The 17867-nt window shown below is 36.8% G+C and overlaps 1 protein-coding gene across 1 annotated transcript in view; it reads left to right on the forward strand.

The window, feature by feature from the left end:
• The window catches only part of LOC112054902 (TWiK family of potassium channels protein 7), a 48321-nt gene that overhangs the window by 20046 nt on the left and 10408 nt on the right, over window positions 1-17867 (forward strand). The window contains exons 2-3 of the mRNA XM_052889048.1: window positions 14428-14525; window positions 15124-15283. Coding sequence (XP_052745008.1) covers window positions 14428-14525; window positions 15124-15283 — 258 coding nt within the window. The remainder of the gene's footprint in view (window positions 1-14427; window positions 14526-15123; window positions 15284-17867) is intronic.

Raw genomic sequence — 17867 nt, forward strand, 5'->3', positions numbered from 1 at the left:
TTTAACGACCTACTACCAGCCAGGCCTTCATTCAGTAGTTTCGGAGCCTATTCAATGCAAACAAACAAACAGTCAAATCTTCAAACATATTGAAATATTATAATTCTTGTAAATTGAAAAATTTTACCTTTTCACTGCTGTTCGAACAAGCTTTTATACCGAATGTGAAATATTTCGAGTTTTATTTCGATATAGCGCGCGTGCCGCAATAATATCCTTTTGTGAATACAGCAATCAAATTAAGCAAATAATATGCAAATTATTATTTGTATCCACAGTCAAAATATTAAATGAAAATCTTGATTGGCGCAGATTTTCACAGAGTTTACTTGATTTATTGACATGGTGATTAATGACTTTAAATTATGGCTCGTTTTGTGAAGTCTGAAAGTGTGCCAATGGCAGCATAACGTGACGGGTAGCAAGCGATTGTACCATCATTTAGTTTTAGAGGAAACACATCGAGCAGGTCCCAGGACTTGTGACCTTGGGTGTAGGTTTAGAGGATCCTTCCAGAATGCATTAACACTCGCCTTCCCTGCCCGACATGTTCCATATGCCCGCACTAAATCTTACTTAATATTATAAACGCGAAAGTTTGTATGGATGTTTGCTTGGATGTTTGTTACTCTTTAACGCCGCAACTACAGAACCGATTTAGCTGAAAATTGGAATGGAAATAGATTTTATTCTGGATTAACACATAGGCTACTTTTTATCCCGAAAAATCCTTGGAATCACGAGATTTACGAAAACCTTATGATTTTGATGGTAGGAGTGTTTGTTACTCTTTCACGCCTCGACTACTAAAATGAATTAGCTGAAAATTAGTATTGAGATATATTATAGCCTGGATTAACACATAGGCTTCTTTTTATCTCGGAAAAATCCATGGTTTCTAAGGCATTTGTGAAAAACTAAATTCCACGCGGACGAAGTCGCGGGCGTCCGCTAGTTATCTATATAACATGCGAAAGTATAAACATAAGGAAAGTTATAGGGGTTGAAAGTTAACATCGATGCACCCGCGGACGAAGACACGGATTGCCGCTAGTCACACTAATATTATAAAAGCCAAAAGTTTGTGTAAGTGTGTATGTTTGTAACCTTTACGCTGCGGCTACTAAAGCGGTTTGGCTGAAATTTGGAATGGAAATTGATTTTACTCTGGATGAGACAAAGGCTACTTTTCATCTCGGAAAAGTCTATGATTCACGCAGGATTTGTGAAAAACTGGATTGCAGACAAAGTCGCGGGCGTCCGTTATCAACCCATAGTCGGCTCACTGCTGAGCTCGATTCTCCTCTCCGAATGAGAGGGGTAAGGCCAATAGTCACCACGCTGGCCCAATGCGGATTGGCAGACTTCACACACGCAGAGAATTAAGAAAATTCTCTGGTATGCAGGTTTCCTCACGATGTTTTTCCTTCACCGTTTTAGACACGTGATATTTAATTTCTTTTCGCAGCCGTCCGCTAGTACTAAAATAAATACGTTACCTTCTTCAGCGAATAAAAATTAAAACATTTTTTGATGTCCGCTAAAACTCTCGGTTTTAATTCCCATACTAATTTCGTAATTTTCTTTCAATTAATTTTAATCTGTTAATAACTTTCACAAGATGCCTAATGAGACTTTTGGGGAGCCCAGATTTGATTTGATAAAAACCGATCTTTGAACTTAAGTAAAGTTGTTTTGGAAATTGGAAAAGTGTCGTCCCAGCTTTTTATTTATCGCTCCAATTTAACTGTTTTCCGTTTGAGTTTCGTTTCGTTTATATTCTTTTTACGTCCGCGGTTTGGAAATTAAATGTTTTTACAAGGAAATTCGGTTGGCTTGTGGTGACTGACTAGATAGTAACATATTTAAATGATTTGTTAAGATAACACATCAAAACACTGTAATTATATATTTAGATGGTTATTCATCAAGTACCTATTAGCTGATGCCGCGCGGTTTCACCCGCGAGGTTCCCGGTTCCCGTAGGAATACAGGGATAATATATAGCTTATAGCCTTCCTCGGGCTATTTAACACTGAAAGAATTTTTCAAATCGGACCAGTAGTTCCTGAGATTAGCGCGTTTAATCAAACAAACTCTTCGATTCGATTTGAAAAATACTTTCAGTGATAGATAGCCCAATTATCGAGAAAGGCTATAGGCTTTATTATATTTTCAAAAAATTAGGCATCCTTCCTGAAACTCCAATAATGTAACCCAAGGTGTACAAAAGTTTTGTTTACATGGCGTGCGATGCAAAAACTATTGATGTTAGAATAAAATAATGTACCTAGGACAACTTTGCAGAACACATCATTTTCTACAAAAAATGTCGCAACAGCATATATCTATCTTTTATATTTTAGCAGATATAGTACCTTTTGTAATTTAAATAATTATTTAAATCATATACTAAAATTCCTGTTCCCGAAAGAACACGGAGTAAAAAAATTGCCTATGGCACTCGCAAATAACTTCACGCTTTTTATCGGTGAAAGAATTTTCAAAATCGGTTCTTAAGGGTGTGAAATAGGGTTGAAAATTTACATCGATTTTCACGCGGACGAAGTCGCGGGCGTCCGCTAGTATAGTATACATATAAAATTTCATAAAAATCGGTCTAGCCGTTACGGAAGAGTATGAGAAAAAAACATCGTGACACGAACATTTTATATATAAGATATAGATTACGGAATAAGCCCATAAGTTTCTATTCTAATTGTCACTAAGCAAAGTCGGCTGGCCATAAAGAAGAACGTAATCTCTAACTTCCTTAGCGAATGTAGGTTAAATGCTGAAATCTTTATCTTCTGCGATATTTTGCCAGCAATATACTGCACTGTTATTGTCTATTTTACGGTTTAATTTTAAAACAGATTCTGTCGAGCACTAGCGGTCGTGTGCGACTTTCTCCGTGAGAAAATCTGTGTAAGCTTTCTTTATATCATCATCATCATCATCATATCAGTCGATGGGGTACACTGCTGGACAAAGGCCTTTTGTAATCAATCAAAATCAATCAAAAATCATTTATTTCAAGTAGGCTCAGTTTACAAGCACTTTTGACACGTCAGTTGACTATTTATAAAGATTCTACCACCGGTTTGGAAGGCAGGTTCTGCTGAGAAGATACCGGCAAGAAACTCAACAGTTGCTCTTTTAAATACAGTATTATAATTTACAATTGATAACAATTACAATTTCTTATAGTTTTATTTCCTGTGTGATCCAAATCTGATCCAATCCTGAAGCTGATCCAATGGTTTCCAAGCGCCTGTAGTTACTTCCAAACATCACGATTCTGAGCCACCTGCATCCAGCGAACCCCTGCGACTCGCTTCCATTGTTAGATATGTATGAATTCCTCTTGTATGAACCACGCCCCTGTTAAGCATCTCTCTGTTACTCCTAAATATTTCTTTAGTATACTCCAGCGAATCTGGTGAGTTGTATGCATCAATGAAAAATTGTACACCCTTCCCTATATATGATTATATATTACTTCCGCTATTTATAGATTGCCTGGAAGAGATCGCTTCTTAGCTTCTTATTTTTGGCTGGTGGGAGGCTTCGGCCGTGGCTAGTTACCACCCTACCGACAAAGACGTGCCGCCAAGCGATTTAACGTTCCGGTACGATGTCGTGTAGTAACCGAAAAGGTGTGTGGATTTTCATGCTCCTCCTAACAAGTTAGCCCGCTTCCATCTTAGACTGCATCATCACATACCATCAGGTGAGATTGTAGTCAAGGGCTAACTTGTAAAGATTAAAAAAAATTGCGATAAGGTCGCCTATTGTACCTACTTAATTTATTTATTTTATATTCATTTTACAATTTTCGGTGTACTATTAAGAGTATTTTCATTTCATTTCATTTCATTATATTAAAAATCAGACTAGTAGTTTTAGATATAAATGGGTAGATTGCACAAATATCCTCTCACCACATAAACCATATATCACAAATATTTGTATTAAAATATATTCCCATATTTCATATAACACCGAGCTTTTTCCGAATGTAAGCAAATATTCAGTTGATTTTATATTGGTACAACATTGGGAATTCAAAGTAAGAATAATATCTACTCTATATTCTGATATTTTCCATTTTCCCCTAATTCAATAATAGACAAATTCAATTTGATATTTTCTGAAGTGATAACTTCTTATGGGACGGTAAACATTGGTAACGTAACGCGTTACGGCGCCGCTGTCTGGATTTTCTTTCTCTCACGCTCGGCAGTATGTTGTCATCACTTTTCTTCGTTTCTTTTTAACAGACTTCAAATAAAAGACGGCCTCTGTGGCGCAGTGGTATGCGCGGTAGATTTACAAGACGGAGGTCCTGGGTTCGATCCTGGGCCGATTGAAATTTTCTTAATTGGTCTAGGTCTGGCTGGTTGGCTGGCTGGAGGCTTCGGCCGTGGCTAGTTACTACCCTACCGACAAAGGCGTACCGCCAAGCGATTTAGCGTTCCGGTATGATGTTTAGAAACCGAAAGGGGTGTGGATTTCATCTTACTCCTAACAAGTTAGCCCGGTTCCATCTTAGATTGCATCATCACTTACCATCAGATGATATTGTAGTTAAGGGCTAACTTGTAGAGAATAAAAAAAACACTTCGTTTAGTTAAGGTTCAGTGTTTGCATGACGTCACGAAACAGCTAAAATAGACCATTATGACCGACAGCATTATGGCTTCTAAATTGTCAAAAAGTAAATATTTAAAAATTAAAATTATTATGTATTCATGTCCCAAAAAATATTCAATCTAGCTGAATCGTAATGAACAATTTATGACTCTTTTAAAAACAGTGTCAACTAGCCTATTGACTATACAAAAATCGAATCCAAGATCTCTGTATTGAAAACCGCAGCATAGTTATGCGCCAGAGAGAACATCAATAAATCAGGTATAAAGATAAAAAGTCCAACATTATAAGGATAAACAGATAAAGTGTATAACAAATGTTCCTCTCAATGAGAACTCATAAATAAGTCTCTTAATAGAACAATCCACTTCAAGCATCTAATGAGGGAGTATAGATCTTCCCAGTTTATTTATACTGGGACACACTGCAGTATAGCCATCACACAGTTGGGTTGCAAGAAATAATGAAAATGAATCGAAATGATTATAGTATGCGCATTATCATCTGAGTCGTCCGGTCATAAAAGTCAAAAAAGATAGGAATGTGCAGCGCGCCTACCTGCGCACCCTAATTATCGATAAACGGCTACCTGCGCACGTGCTAATGATGAGTCAATAATGATTTGGACGATTCTGATTGGTCGGTTTCTAATGTAATTGCATTGCGTATTTTTTTTGCTATAAATGTGTTTACTGCAATTAAATAAATACATTCATGTGTTACTCGTTGCGCACTATGGATACTAATATATAATAAATTTGGCAGAAGACGAAGATTCTGATGATGAAGACTCAGATGAAGATTAATTTTATTTAGTTAATAATTATATAATATGAAATATGTATTATATTAAATCAAATATTGTTAATTTTTTTAATTTTGTGAACAAGATACGATAATAAACTTTACTTATCGATAATATGTCTTTCATTGTTACACCCTTCACTAGACGGCTCCATAAGACCCATAAGTGCAAGCGAGATAGATATAGAGAAATGATTTATGGCCCTAAGACTCAGTTGTTAATGCTATTAGTATAGCTATCGTGCTTGTTATAAAGTGGAAGTTTGAAACCTAATATCACAGTGGACCTCTGTAATTCGACAAATTATTTGCAGGGCAGTGTCGAACATTCGAATTAGTCGTATGACTGCTCTTGATCCCTGCCTAAAATCTGGAATTTTATCAAAAAGAGAACTTTGTTTTGATAAAATACAGATCAAAATTACAAGATTCTATCTGGACTACAAATCATACTACTTAACAAATAATAAGTAGTTGATGATTTTGATCACAGAACATAAATCGCTTAAAAAACTACTTTTTTTATTTATTTTTTGTTCAGTTAAATCGACTATAAACTGATTTTTTAAAAGGAAGAGGATGTTTTAGTTTGAAGGTCGCTATATTAAGCGCTTCTTCGTGTTATTAGACTACTTTTATATCCGTTATATTATGTGAATTGTTATTTGAATCATTAAATACTTAATAAATAATTTGCATGCCAAATTGGCAAGATACATTTACCATCTACATCTATCGATCTGTACATATAATGCATGTATCTGCAAATAAATAAATTGATTGATTGATTGATTGATTGTGGTATGTCCAACTGACAGGCTAAAAACTTCGTTTTATATACATAATATGTTATATGTGTAGAAGCATATTTAGAACGGAAGTTTTGTTTTAGTCGTTTCTTGTGAAAAACTCTTTCATGTGCTGTAAAATTGTGATCGTCATCTAATCGTGTAGTCGTTAAAATAGAATGTAGGCCACTTATCTGTTAACAGTTTAGTTGACACGCTTAACTGTAACGGTTGTTAAACATGATTTTATTACCGGACATTAAGGCATTCGCACACTAGCTGGCCACGACCACATCTGCAAAAATCATTCTATCCAATATTGGTCCTGAATGATTTCTAACTCAATGATAATTTTATGCTATAGATCGGTTACGTCCCTACAAAATCACCGCAAAAAGTGATCCTAATAGCTACAAAACTGAGCGCACACATGCACAATTTTGTCTTTAATTTCATTATTTATTTATGTATACATAGTTTTTACACTTCCTGAACACACAAGTCGACATTGTAGACGATATTTGGGTAATGTTTGTATAAATAACGTTCGTTGTTGACCACAACTAACATTGAGTTGTGGAAATTTGCTCTTTTAAGCGCCTAATTTTTCATGACCTAGTAACACATCTAACAGTATTTAGCGTCATTGTTCTAACTGCTTTCTACACTTCTGATTAGAACTTGTTTTTTTCTTCTCAGGTTTTATATTGCAGTCGGGGTTTTTTTCATTTATTTTTTTATTATACTTATTAACTTAACTTTTACAGCTTCAAGGGACTGAGTAATTGAGTATATAGTTTTAATTTCAACTCTTCACTTCTCGAGATAAAGGGTCTTGATATACACAGACAGATAAACATACGAATAACAAAGATTCTAGCTAGTGATCCTATAAAGATATATTATTACTCCGTATTTTCCTTTTGAGGTACAGAACCCTAAGCATGGCTAAAAACGACGATTTTAAGTAAAACCTAAACAATTATCCCACAAGCACATAAGCTGGAGCTGTGACGCGTGTTTTTGCTCACATGTTAATTACATTTTACATGTACCCTCATTTTCCTCGCGTAACTTGGAACCATAGTGTAGATTAACAGTAAATCAAATAAAAACGTTTTTAATTCATCATCATTCTCAGTCTATAACAGCGCACTACAGGCTAGGCCTTGTATAGGATAGGGTAATAGAACTTTGATTCACCACGCTCCTCCGATGCGGGTTGGCGGGGTTAGGAGCGCCGAATAACTTGTTCTCATAGGCACGGGGATGTAATGTCACTGTAAGGGCCAGGCTCAATAAAAACACAGCTTTTGGTAAAATTGGCTTATTTCTTTGGATACGTGTGTGGTGACCGTTGCTCGGGTGAAGGAAGAGTCGTTGGTTTTCAAATTGGTTGTCAACGAGTGACGTTTTGATTTTACTGACATTGACGTTTACCACACACGTTCCGTTTCGCCTTTTATTTAAACTCAGATATATAATAACAACATGTGGCAAATGAATAATATTAATACGCGTCGTTTACAGTCACCAACTGATGACGCTCAGTATTTCATAGCCCTCTAGGATTTGAACCCAGGACTTCGTTATTCGAAGGCTAATGACTGGAGGAACTGTTTGCAGACACTTTTATTCTGGTTATATCTTAAAACTTTCATTACGAGTCGGGTTTCATAAAATAATAATTGAAAACCATTTTTATTTTTATTAAGTTCTATAACTATCAATCGAGATTCAACTTAGAATTTCTCAAATTGAAATTGATATTTACTTTATAAATAGCTGTAAAACGATGTATAAAACATGCTTAAAATTCACTATTTATTGGTGAATTAAGTTCAATACTTATTCTGGTTTTACTGTCTGTGGTACCTTTACGAATGAAACAAGGCTTAAAATGGCTAGAACTTAGAGCTGTAAAGCCAGTTTATCAAAAAACAAACAAACGTAATGAAGGCCTATCTATACTAATATTATAAAGCTGAAGAGTTTGTTTGTTTGTTTGTTTGATTGAACGCGCTAATCTCAGGAACTACTGGTCCGACTTAAAAAAATCTTTCAGTGTTAGTTAGCCCATTTATCGAGGAAGGCTATAGGTTATATATTATCTTCGTATTCCTACGGGAACGGGAACCACGCGGCGTCAGCTAGTTATGTATAATCTCAGTGTACAACTCTTGGAGTTTCAGGAAGGATCCCAAATTTTTTGAAAATTTAATATACCCTATAGCCTTCCTCGATAAATGGACTATCTATCACTGAAAGTATTTTTCAAATCGGACCTGTAGTTCCGATCAAACAAACAAACTCTTCAGCTTTATATATTAGTATATATTAGGTTAGGCCTGCTGATATTGTTAGACTGTGTCCAAGTTATCTCGTTCTACGTACGCGTCCTCGTATTTGTATTGCATTGTATCCGGTGAGCCGCCTGAGCCGTTAAGCCAGCTACACACACCGTGTCTGACGTATTTACTCACATGATATGGCTTTATTGTCATTTAATTGAATATCTGAGAGTCCGCGCTTCGATTGGCGTTTCCTGTATAATTTAATTGTTTTTTTAACCGACTTAAAAAAAGAGGAGGTTCTCAATTCAAAGTGCATGTTTTTTTTCATTATGTTTGTTACCGCATAACTTCGTCATTTCAAAACCAAATTTAAAAATTCTTTTTGTCTTTGAAAGAGTATACTTTCAGATTGATTTCATTTAATTTTCATGAAAATCGGTCCAGTAATTTTGTGTTAAAATGAAAATAACGAAATTTCCCGTACGTACGCGCCACAGTACGGGATATTAGTTTAGTTTTTCTTGTTTGGTGAGATTCGCAGCAGGGTCACTGGGATGGATAGAGAAGAAGCTATGCTAGATGAGGCTACCCTGATCTGGCTTCTAGAGAGCCAGAGAGTTTCAGAGGCAGCTCTTCGATCTCTCTGGCACAGTTGGTAGTACTGCAGTTCTCAACAGACATGATTCGATTTCCAACTGGGGACAGTTTAGGATTTTGTTTTCTAAACTAGCCCAGGTCTGGTCTGGTGGTGGACCCTACCAGCAGGCTAATTCACTAACTTATTGACGTACGTATGACGTATGTTGACATACGAAATTGAGATTCTATATAACAAATGTCACCCGGTGCCTATTGACATCCCTTCTATACTAATATAATAAAGCTGAAGAGTTTGTTTGTTTGATTGAACGCGCTAATCTCAGGAACTACTGGTTCGATTTGAAAAATTCTTTTTGTGTTAGATAGCCCATTTATCGAGGAAGGCTATAGGCTCTATATTATCCCCATATTACTACGGGAACGAATATCACGCGGGTAAAACCGCGCGGCGTCAGCTAGTATCATATAAAATAAATACATGACATTTCTCAGTTAATATGGTGTTTATTATAATACGCATGTGCACGCTGTGGGATGCAGCGCACGGTGAAAGGTGTGCATAATAGGTTGCGCACAAAAAACGTAAAGCTGTCATTCGTTCATCGAATTTTATTGCCCATATATTTTTCATCGGTATCAACCCATATTCGGCTCACTGCAGAGCTCGAATCTCCTCTCAGAGTGAGAGGGTTTAGGCCAATAGTCCACCACGCTGGCCCAATGCGGATTGGCAGACTTCACATACGCAGAGGATTAAGAAAATTCTCTGGTATGCAGGTTTCCTCACGATGTTTTCTTTCACCGTTTGATACACGTGATATTTTAATTTCTTTGCACATAACTGAAAAGTTGGAGGTGCATGCCCCAGACCGGATTCAAACCCACACCCTCCGGAATCGGAGGCAGAGGTGATATCCACTGGGCTATCACGGCTCTATCTTTTCATATATTTATGGGGGCATCGACTATATTCTACTTCTGATATTGGCGGAACCGTAGTCTAAGAGCAGGTTCTAAGCATTATGTGTCAAGGATAGCAGATACACAAAGCAACACTATCAATCATCACCAAATCGATCACTCAACTCTCAACTACAGTTCTACCCTCTATATTGATCAAGTACAGCGCTGATACTATCACATGTAAACCAGGATTAACTATCGTATGGCAAGGAGTCAACCACCAGCGAATGTCGGACTTGTAACCGATCCAGTTGGGTTAAAGACGTCTTCTACAGTTAACCAACACTCCCCATGCTCCGCTTGTGTTGGCTCCCAGCCAACTAACTAACAATGCAATGGCGTTACTTCTATTAACTCACCCACTGAAGTTCCGAAACACTATCACTATTTTAACACTGCACCATTACTATTTAACAAATGGAAGACGAGAATCCATTCCGAGATCGCGATTACAACTGAGTTACTCAACTAGCAGGTTACAGTGGAGGCAAGGTGCCCCACTCTGTTAAGCGTACCGGTCACCCGCCATATTGGACACAATGCTATTGGACGGGAGTCACGTAATCAATTTTTCACAGTCTTATTTATTTAAACAGTAAATAATTAAATCCCAATTCCATGAAAACCTGATTCTAATATTATCACAATAATTAACGTAGATTTTGCTAACTGTTCAAATAACTCACTCGGCGACATATGAATAATCGATTCTTAAGGAACTAAACTAAGCTAAAGTAAACATAATTCAAACATTATACTGAATTTTCTCTATATTTGAAATAAGCTTAAAATGCTTTACACAGTTTATAATCGTTGCAAGATAATCCAAGAGAGATCCAGCGTCTATCGAGTACGTAGTAGCGGCAAGTAAAATGTGTTTCATTTATTATCCCACGGCGAAGGGAGGGCTTTAAAACCCCTCTCCGCGAGGCTTTGCGGGGATTTTTCACAGGAAATATAACCGTGACGTGAGACGGATGATGGTGGTTGCACCATTTCCACTGCCATACGATATTTATTATTATCTATTGATAAAATTGAAATAACAAAAACACAAGCTGAAATGATTAAACTGTATTCCAAATATCTTATTACTCATTCTTAAACAAATCGTTACTTTATTAGATGGTTAATACATTATTTAAATTACCACTTTTATTTAACCACTTAGCATTCTTGTCCTAGACGACAATTACCCCACCAAACCTCAGAATAAAACCTTAATCATTAATAAACAGTACAGATTAAAATATTTATTTGGGAGAAGGAGTTTTTATATGTTATCTTATGTATTTATAATTATTAAATAATTAAAAATCTAACACTATACTAATATATAAAGCTGAAGAGTTTGTTTGTTTATTTGATTGAACACGCTAATCTCAGGAACTACTGGTCCGATTTGAAAAATTATTTTAGTGTGTGATAGCCCATTTATCGAGGAAGGCTATATATTATCTCCGTATTCTTACGGGAACGAGAACCACGCGGATGAAACCGCGCAGCGTCAGCTAGTAAAGAATATTTACTAGTATATTGACGTGCCTCCGTAGCGCAGTTTTGAGCGCGGTGGATTTACAAGACGGAGGTCCTGGGTTCGTTCCCCAGCTGGGCCGATTGAGGTTTTCTTAAGGTGGGAGACTTTGGCCGTGACTAGTTACCGCCCTACCGACAAAGACGTACCGCCAAGCGATTTAGCGTCCCGGTACGATGTCGTGTAGAAACCGAAAAGGGTGTGGATTTTCATCCTCCTCCTAACAAGTAAGCCCGCTTCCATCTTAGACTACATCATCACTTACCATCAGGTGAGATTGTAGTCAAGGGCTAACTTGTACAGAATAAAAAACAAAAAAAAATACTAAGCAGTGGGTCGTATGACCCGGTTGCGGTCGCCAAGAACCGGATGCTACCTTTACAGTGGAAACGCGCTACCCTCGTGCTGTTTTTAAGATGAATAACAATATCTTATTTAAGACAACAGCTCTCCCAGCAGCAGAATGTTAAGAGATTCTTTTGCATCATTATTTTACTCTTTCTAAAACTATTACTGGAACCACTTATTTTTTTTTTAATTTAATTATAATATTTAAACCGTCGAGAATTCTTTCTTTCATAATAATAAAAATCCGAGAAAAAGGCTTGGTGCTTGGTGTTTTTTTTGGAGAATCATGTTTATGAAGAGAAACTTTTTTAGGGTCGTCATTATTTGAAAGTTAATGAAACGAAAATGCGTCACGACAAAGGAATATACTAGGATGAGGGCTTGCGAGAGCCAGATCTTCGGTCGTACCACCACCATACCGAAAAAGCGATGAATGAAAAACCCACGACTGATGCACCTCACTTCCCCGCACGCACGATTACACACACGCGCAGTCTTTCCCCCCGTCGCCCGCATATCGTGGGAGTGTCATCAACGAACTTGCCAGACTATATTCAGTTATTTTGAAATCACAGACAGAATTCAATTTTATTTATATGTATTGATGTACAAATCCTCAAATGCCTCTACTGCAACTCATCTGCCAACTGCTTATTGGTCCAGTGGTTAACCTATGTGGTTTCCGGACCACGAGGTCCTGGATTCGAATCCTGTTTCGGGTTATATTTACTACTAGTACTAGTTACGGAATCGTTAATAAATTAAACATTATCACCCAATGCCCGCCAACCCACTTTGAAACGCATGGTGGGTCTAAGTTCCATAACCCCTCTCTTATAAGGGGGGAGGCCTAGCCCTGTAGTGAGCCCTTAAAATAATATAAAATAATAATGATTACAAATCCCCAAAGCAAATCAAACTTTATTACTATATTTTTAAAGCCCATAATATTTTTTTTTAATTGAGCGTCGAAGTTTTTAAATGCAGTTCAAAACTCCGTTATGACTATCACTGAAACATGGTTGGGACGTAAAATTCAGTTAAAACAACTTTTGAGTTCATTTAACAGCTTTCCTGCGGCTATTCTGTAAGCCAACAACCTCGCTCTCGACGACGAAGCTTCAGGTGTTGTGTTCGCTATTGTGATATGGTTTATAAGTCTTGGTGTCGATTTACCGATGAGGATAAATAGAAATACATGGTTTTTATTTTCACTAACACATTTTTTTTACGTACCTCTTAACTGTAAGCCTTTAGGTTAATAATAATAATAGTAATTTATTTGCTGAAACTGTGGGCTACAATGGTTCTTACACTATAGAAAAAAAATTCCAACACAATTTACCGATATATCAGCGTGCAAATATTTACAGTATTTTACAATAATTATAAACATACCTACATAAAAAGTCAATATTTATACATTACAAAATTTCATGTCATTTATGTACTCGTCAACACTATAATAATTAGGTATATTTTATGTTCGTATTTATCACAAAACAATATCAGACGAGCACAACAATGAAATATGTAATTTTAATATTTAGTATTAAATTATAGTTATAGGATCTTTTTATATACTGAAACTATAAGTATATTTTATTTTCGTATGTACCTATCACAGCAAATAATTCATTGACGAGCACAACGATGAAACAATACTTACTAAATACTATATTGTAATAGACCCTTTATATAAATAAAGGATCTAATTCTATACCGGGAAACATTGTAATATTTTCCCGGATATCCGGTCGAGGTGCATTTTCCCGGATATACCAACATAGCCCTTTAATAATATTGCCGAGTACATAAGAGCCTACCCAAATTGAGAGATAAATGATTGTTATTTTGATTTTTTTAATATAATAATGCAATATCAAACTAAATCGCACACCGTGGTTTATCTATACTAATATTATAAAGCTGAAGAGTTTGTTTGTTTGATTGAACGCGCTAATCTCAGGAACTACTGGTCCGATTTTAAAAGTTATTTCAGTAATATGTAGCCCATTTATCGAGGATTGCTATAGGCTATATTTTATCTCCGTATTCCTACGGGAACGGGAACAACGCGGGTTAAACCGCGCGGCGTCAGCTAGTAATATATAAACACTGAATTTTCATGAATTACAAAGTATGCAGAATACCCTGTTTCATCCCCTTCTGGTTAAATTATAAATTAGGGACAAAAAGTATCCTATAATCCTTCTTCGTATTATTGTCTCAAATCGCGCTTAGATTCAAATGAATTCATTCAGTAGTTTCAGTGTAATCGGTCTTTATATGGACAGATAGACAGACAGACAAATATAAAAAAATCTTGATTTCAATATCGATTACCTTCCAACTAAAATTATTAAAATATCTTCAATGTACAGAATTTGGCCTGTTACAGTTTTATTATAAGTATAGATATGTATTGATTTATTTGCAGGTCCGAACGAGGACCAGTATGACAAGAACTTAACAGAGGTGAGGAGGGACGTCGTCACAAGAATACAAAGCGCGATCAACAATCAAACCGCTTTACAGGTAATTTTTAATAGTTATTAGCGAAAGCCCGAGACAAAGCGAAGTCTTCGATCAGTGCGTGTTGCCAGTGATGACATACGGATCCGAGACTTGGTCGCTGACTATGGGCCTTATTAGAAGACTCAAAGTCACTCAGCGGGCGATGGAGTGAGCTATGCTTGGAGTTTCTCTGCGTGATCGAATCAGGAATGAGGAGATCCGCAGACGAACCAAAGTCACTGACATAGCTCAGCGAGGCAATGGGCAGGCCACATAGTTCGAAGAGCCGATGGACGTTGGGGTCCCAAGGTGCTGGAATGGCAACCCCGCACAGAAAAGTGCAGTGTTGGGCGACCCCCCACCAGGTGGACCGAGGATATCAAGCGGGTTGCACTGAGCCGCTGGATGCTGGCGGTCGATGCAAGAGGCCAATGTCCAGCAGTGGACGTCCGTCGGCTGATAAGGTACGGTTCTAGCGGAAGCCCGAGACTTCGTCGTTGATCAAAAACATTTGTATATACGATTGTCAAGGAGACGCGTGACTTTTGTTTTTTTTAAATAGGTTTGACCGGCTACGTTGCTTGTAAAGACTCACTCTGGTTACTCTGTGGGTTTGCAGAACAGTCCAGACATCCTGGAGCTGATAGAAGAAGACCTGCAGGAGTACGAGCAGCGCTTCACGGAGTACATGAAGCACATCAACAATAACGACACCAATAAGAAGACCTGGTCCTTCTGGAATGCCATGTTCTATGCTGGCACTATTTATACTACTATAGGTAATTTTAATAAAAAAAATATTTTAAGATTTTTTTTACCGACTTCAAAAAAAGGAGTGTTATCGCCACGTTGCAACGACTTGCGGTACGGACGGCTTCAGTGAGCTCGTGGCGTTCGAGCCGTCCACATCTCTTGTTGTGTAATTCTTTGTGGGTTACTTGGGATAGGCGGGGAGACTTGAGTGAAAAAGGGGAGTGTTTGATATCAGTCAAAGGATCCTCTTTAACCCTACATACATCGTTCACAAGTGCGTGACTTCACTCAAGGTCATTCTCTGCTATTCTAGGGTCTTATTTTGGTTACAATTTGATTTTATTTAGATTAAGTTGTCCTGACAAATGTTGTGGATCATAACCTTTCTTCGACGTTAGTTTTCTTATTTTTGTAATCACCTCTGAATCTGCTAAAAGGATGAGGCTATATATTTTTCATATATAGCCCCCGGTATGAAAAAATATTTGGCAGTAAAATTCGATGAACGAATGACAGCGTTACGTTTTTGTGTGCAATCTATTCTGCGCACCTTTCACCGTACGCTGCCGCCACAGCATGCACGCCGCAGCCTGCTGCTCCTTGGTTGCGCACCTTTCACTTTTCAAGCGTAAGTATTGAGATGTACACAGTGTATGCTGCGGGGCAATATACACTTATTCAGACAGTCGATCTGAAAGAATAAAACTCCATTCGTGCGTCGGAGCTGACACAAACTTTTTTTTTCTTTTTTTTTGTCGTCAGGGTCTTATGATGGGATCCAGGAGAAATCGGATCCTGGAAAAAAAAATTTGATAAATATACTAATAGACCACCACGCTGGCCCAATGCGGATTGGCAGACTTCACACACGCAGAGAATTGAGAAAATTCTCTGGTGTGTAGGTTTCCTCACGATGTTTTCCTTCACCGTTTGAGACACGTGATATTTAATTTCTTAAAATGCACACAAATGAAAACTTGGAGGTGCATGCCCCGCACCGGATTCGAACCTACGACCTCCAGAATCGGATGCAGAAAAAGAAAATCATTTATTTACTTATACTTATTTTTGATTTTATAGTATTTTATCAAACAATCGTTCAAATTACGAATGCAGACTGAGATTTGTTATCACAAAGGCAAGGGGCGCCTTATTCATGAGATTGTTCGCGACGCAAATCAAACTTCAGTTTCTTGATAAATCAACATTGTTACCACGTTCAGTTACAGTTATCTCTCTACCGCTTTGTTTTGAAATGTTATCAAGCTCACAATCACGTAATTCAAATCAAACAAAAGATCAAACTTCCCCTCCCCCACCCCAGTTTAATTTAAATTGCCCGCCTTCGGGGAAACTCATTTTCTACAAAAAAAAAATCTTTCTTTTTTATGGAATAATATACAAAATTAATTACTTTATTAATTTAGTTGGTAAGGTTTATCTTGTTTTATTTTATCTTATCAACTAGCGGAAGCCTGCGACTTCATCCGCGTGGAATTCAGTTTTTCAAAAATCACACGGGAATTATGGATTTTTCCGGGATGAAAAGTAGACTATGTGTTAATCCAGAGTGAAATCTTGTAGTGTGTTTGTGTGGTTGTGGGGGTTAATCTCTGGATCTACAGAACCGATTTTGAAAATTCTTTCACCGATAGAAAGCTACGTTATTTGCGAGTGTCATAGTCTATGCTTTTACTCCGTGTTCCTACGGGAACATGAACTATGTGGGTGAAACTGCGGTGCGTCTTTTAGTGGCATTTTTTCGTCTTTTAAAAATTTTGTATTATCTCCGAAACTATACGACTAATTAACATACTGTGAAAGGCAAATCTTATCTTTATAATATCTTCTTGATTGTTAAGTAATTTGTTTTGGTAAGAATTTAAGTTTAGTTGTGTAAATAATGACGTAAACCTTAGTATATGATTTAAATAATATATTAAAGTGCAAAAGGTAGGTATATCTGCTAAAATATAGAAGATATGATGTCGCGACATTTTTGTAGAAAATGATGTGTTCTGCAAAGTTGTAGTACATTATTTTACTCTAATATCAATAGTTTTTGCAGCGCACGCCATGTAAACAATTTTTGTACAGCTTGGGTTACATTATTGAAGTTTCAGAAAGGATCCCTAATTTTTTTATATATATAATATAGCCTATAGCCTTCCTTGATAAATGGGCTATCTATCACTGAAAGAATTTTTCAAATCGGGCCAGTAGTTCCAGAGACTAGAGCGTTCAATCAAACAAACTCTTCAGCTTTATTATATTAGCGTAGATAAAAAATGAGAAAATTATGAACAAAGAAAAAGAAGAAAAAGCTAAATAAAACTTTGTATTATTAAGTTCTTTTGAGAATAATTTGAAAGCTTAAATAATAATTAAGCTACCTCAAAGCAAGCGGGAGAAAAGTGCTTAATAGGTAGTTCAAAAATAATACCTAAATTGTTTTATAAGTCATCTTTTTTTTTCAAAGACCGGAAACTTAATACCGGATCTCTTTTGAAAAGCATTTAAAAGTTTCAAAGCGCCTGGAATAATGTGAAGAGCAATTTTATACTCGGGCGTAAATGGTAATTTACATTCATAATACGTCAGGTAATGTAT

This window comes from Bicyclus anynana, chromosome 24 (genome assembly GCF_947172395.1).
Source record: "Bicyclus anynana chromosome 24, ilBicAnyn1.1, whole genome shotgun sequence".
In the NCBI taxonomy this organism is placed as follows: Eukaryota; Metazoa; Arthropoda; class Insecta; order Lepidoptera; family Nymphalidae; genus Bicyclus; species Bicyclus anynana.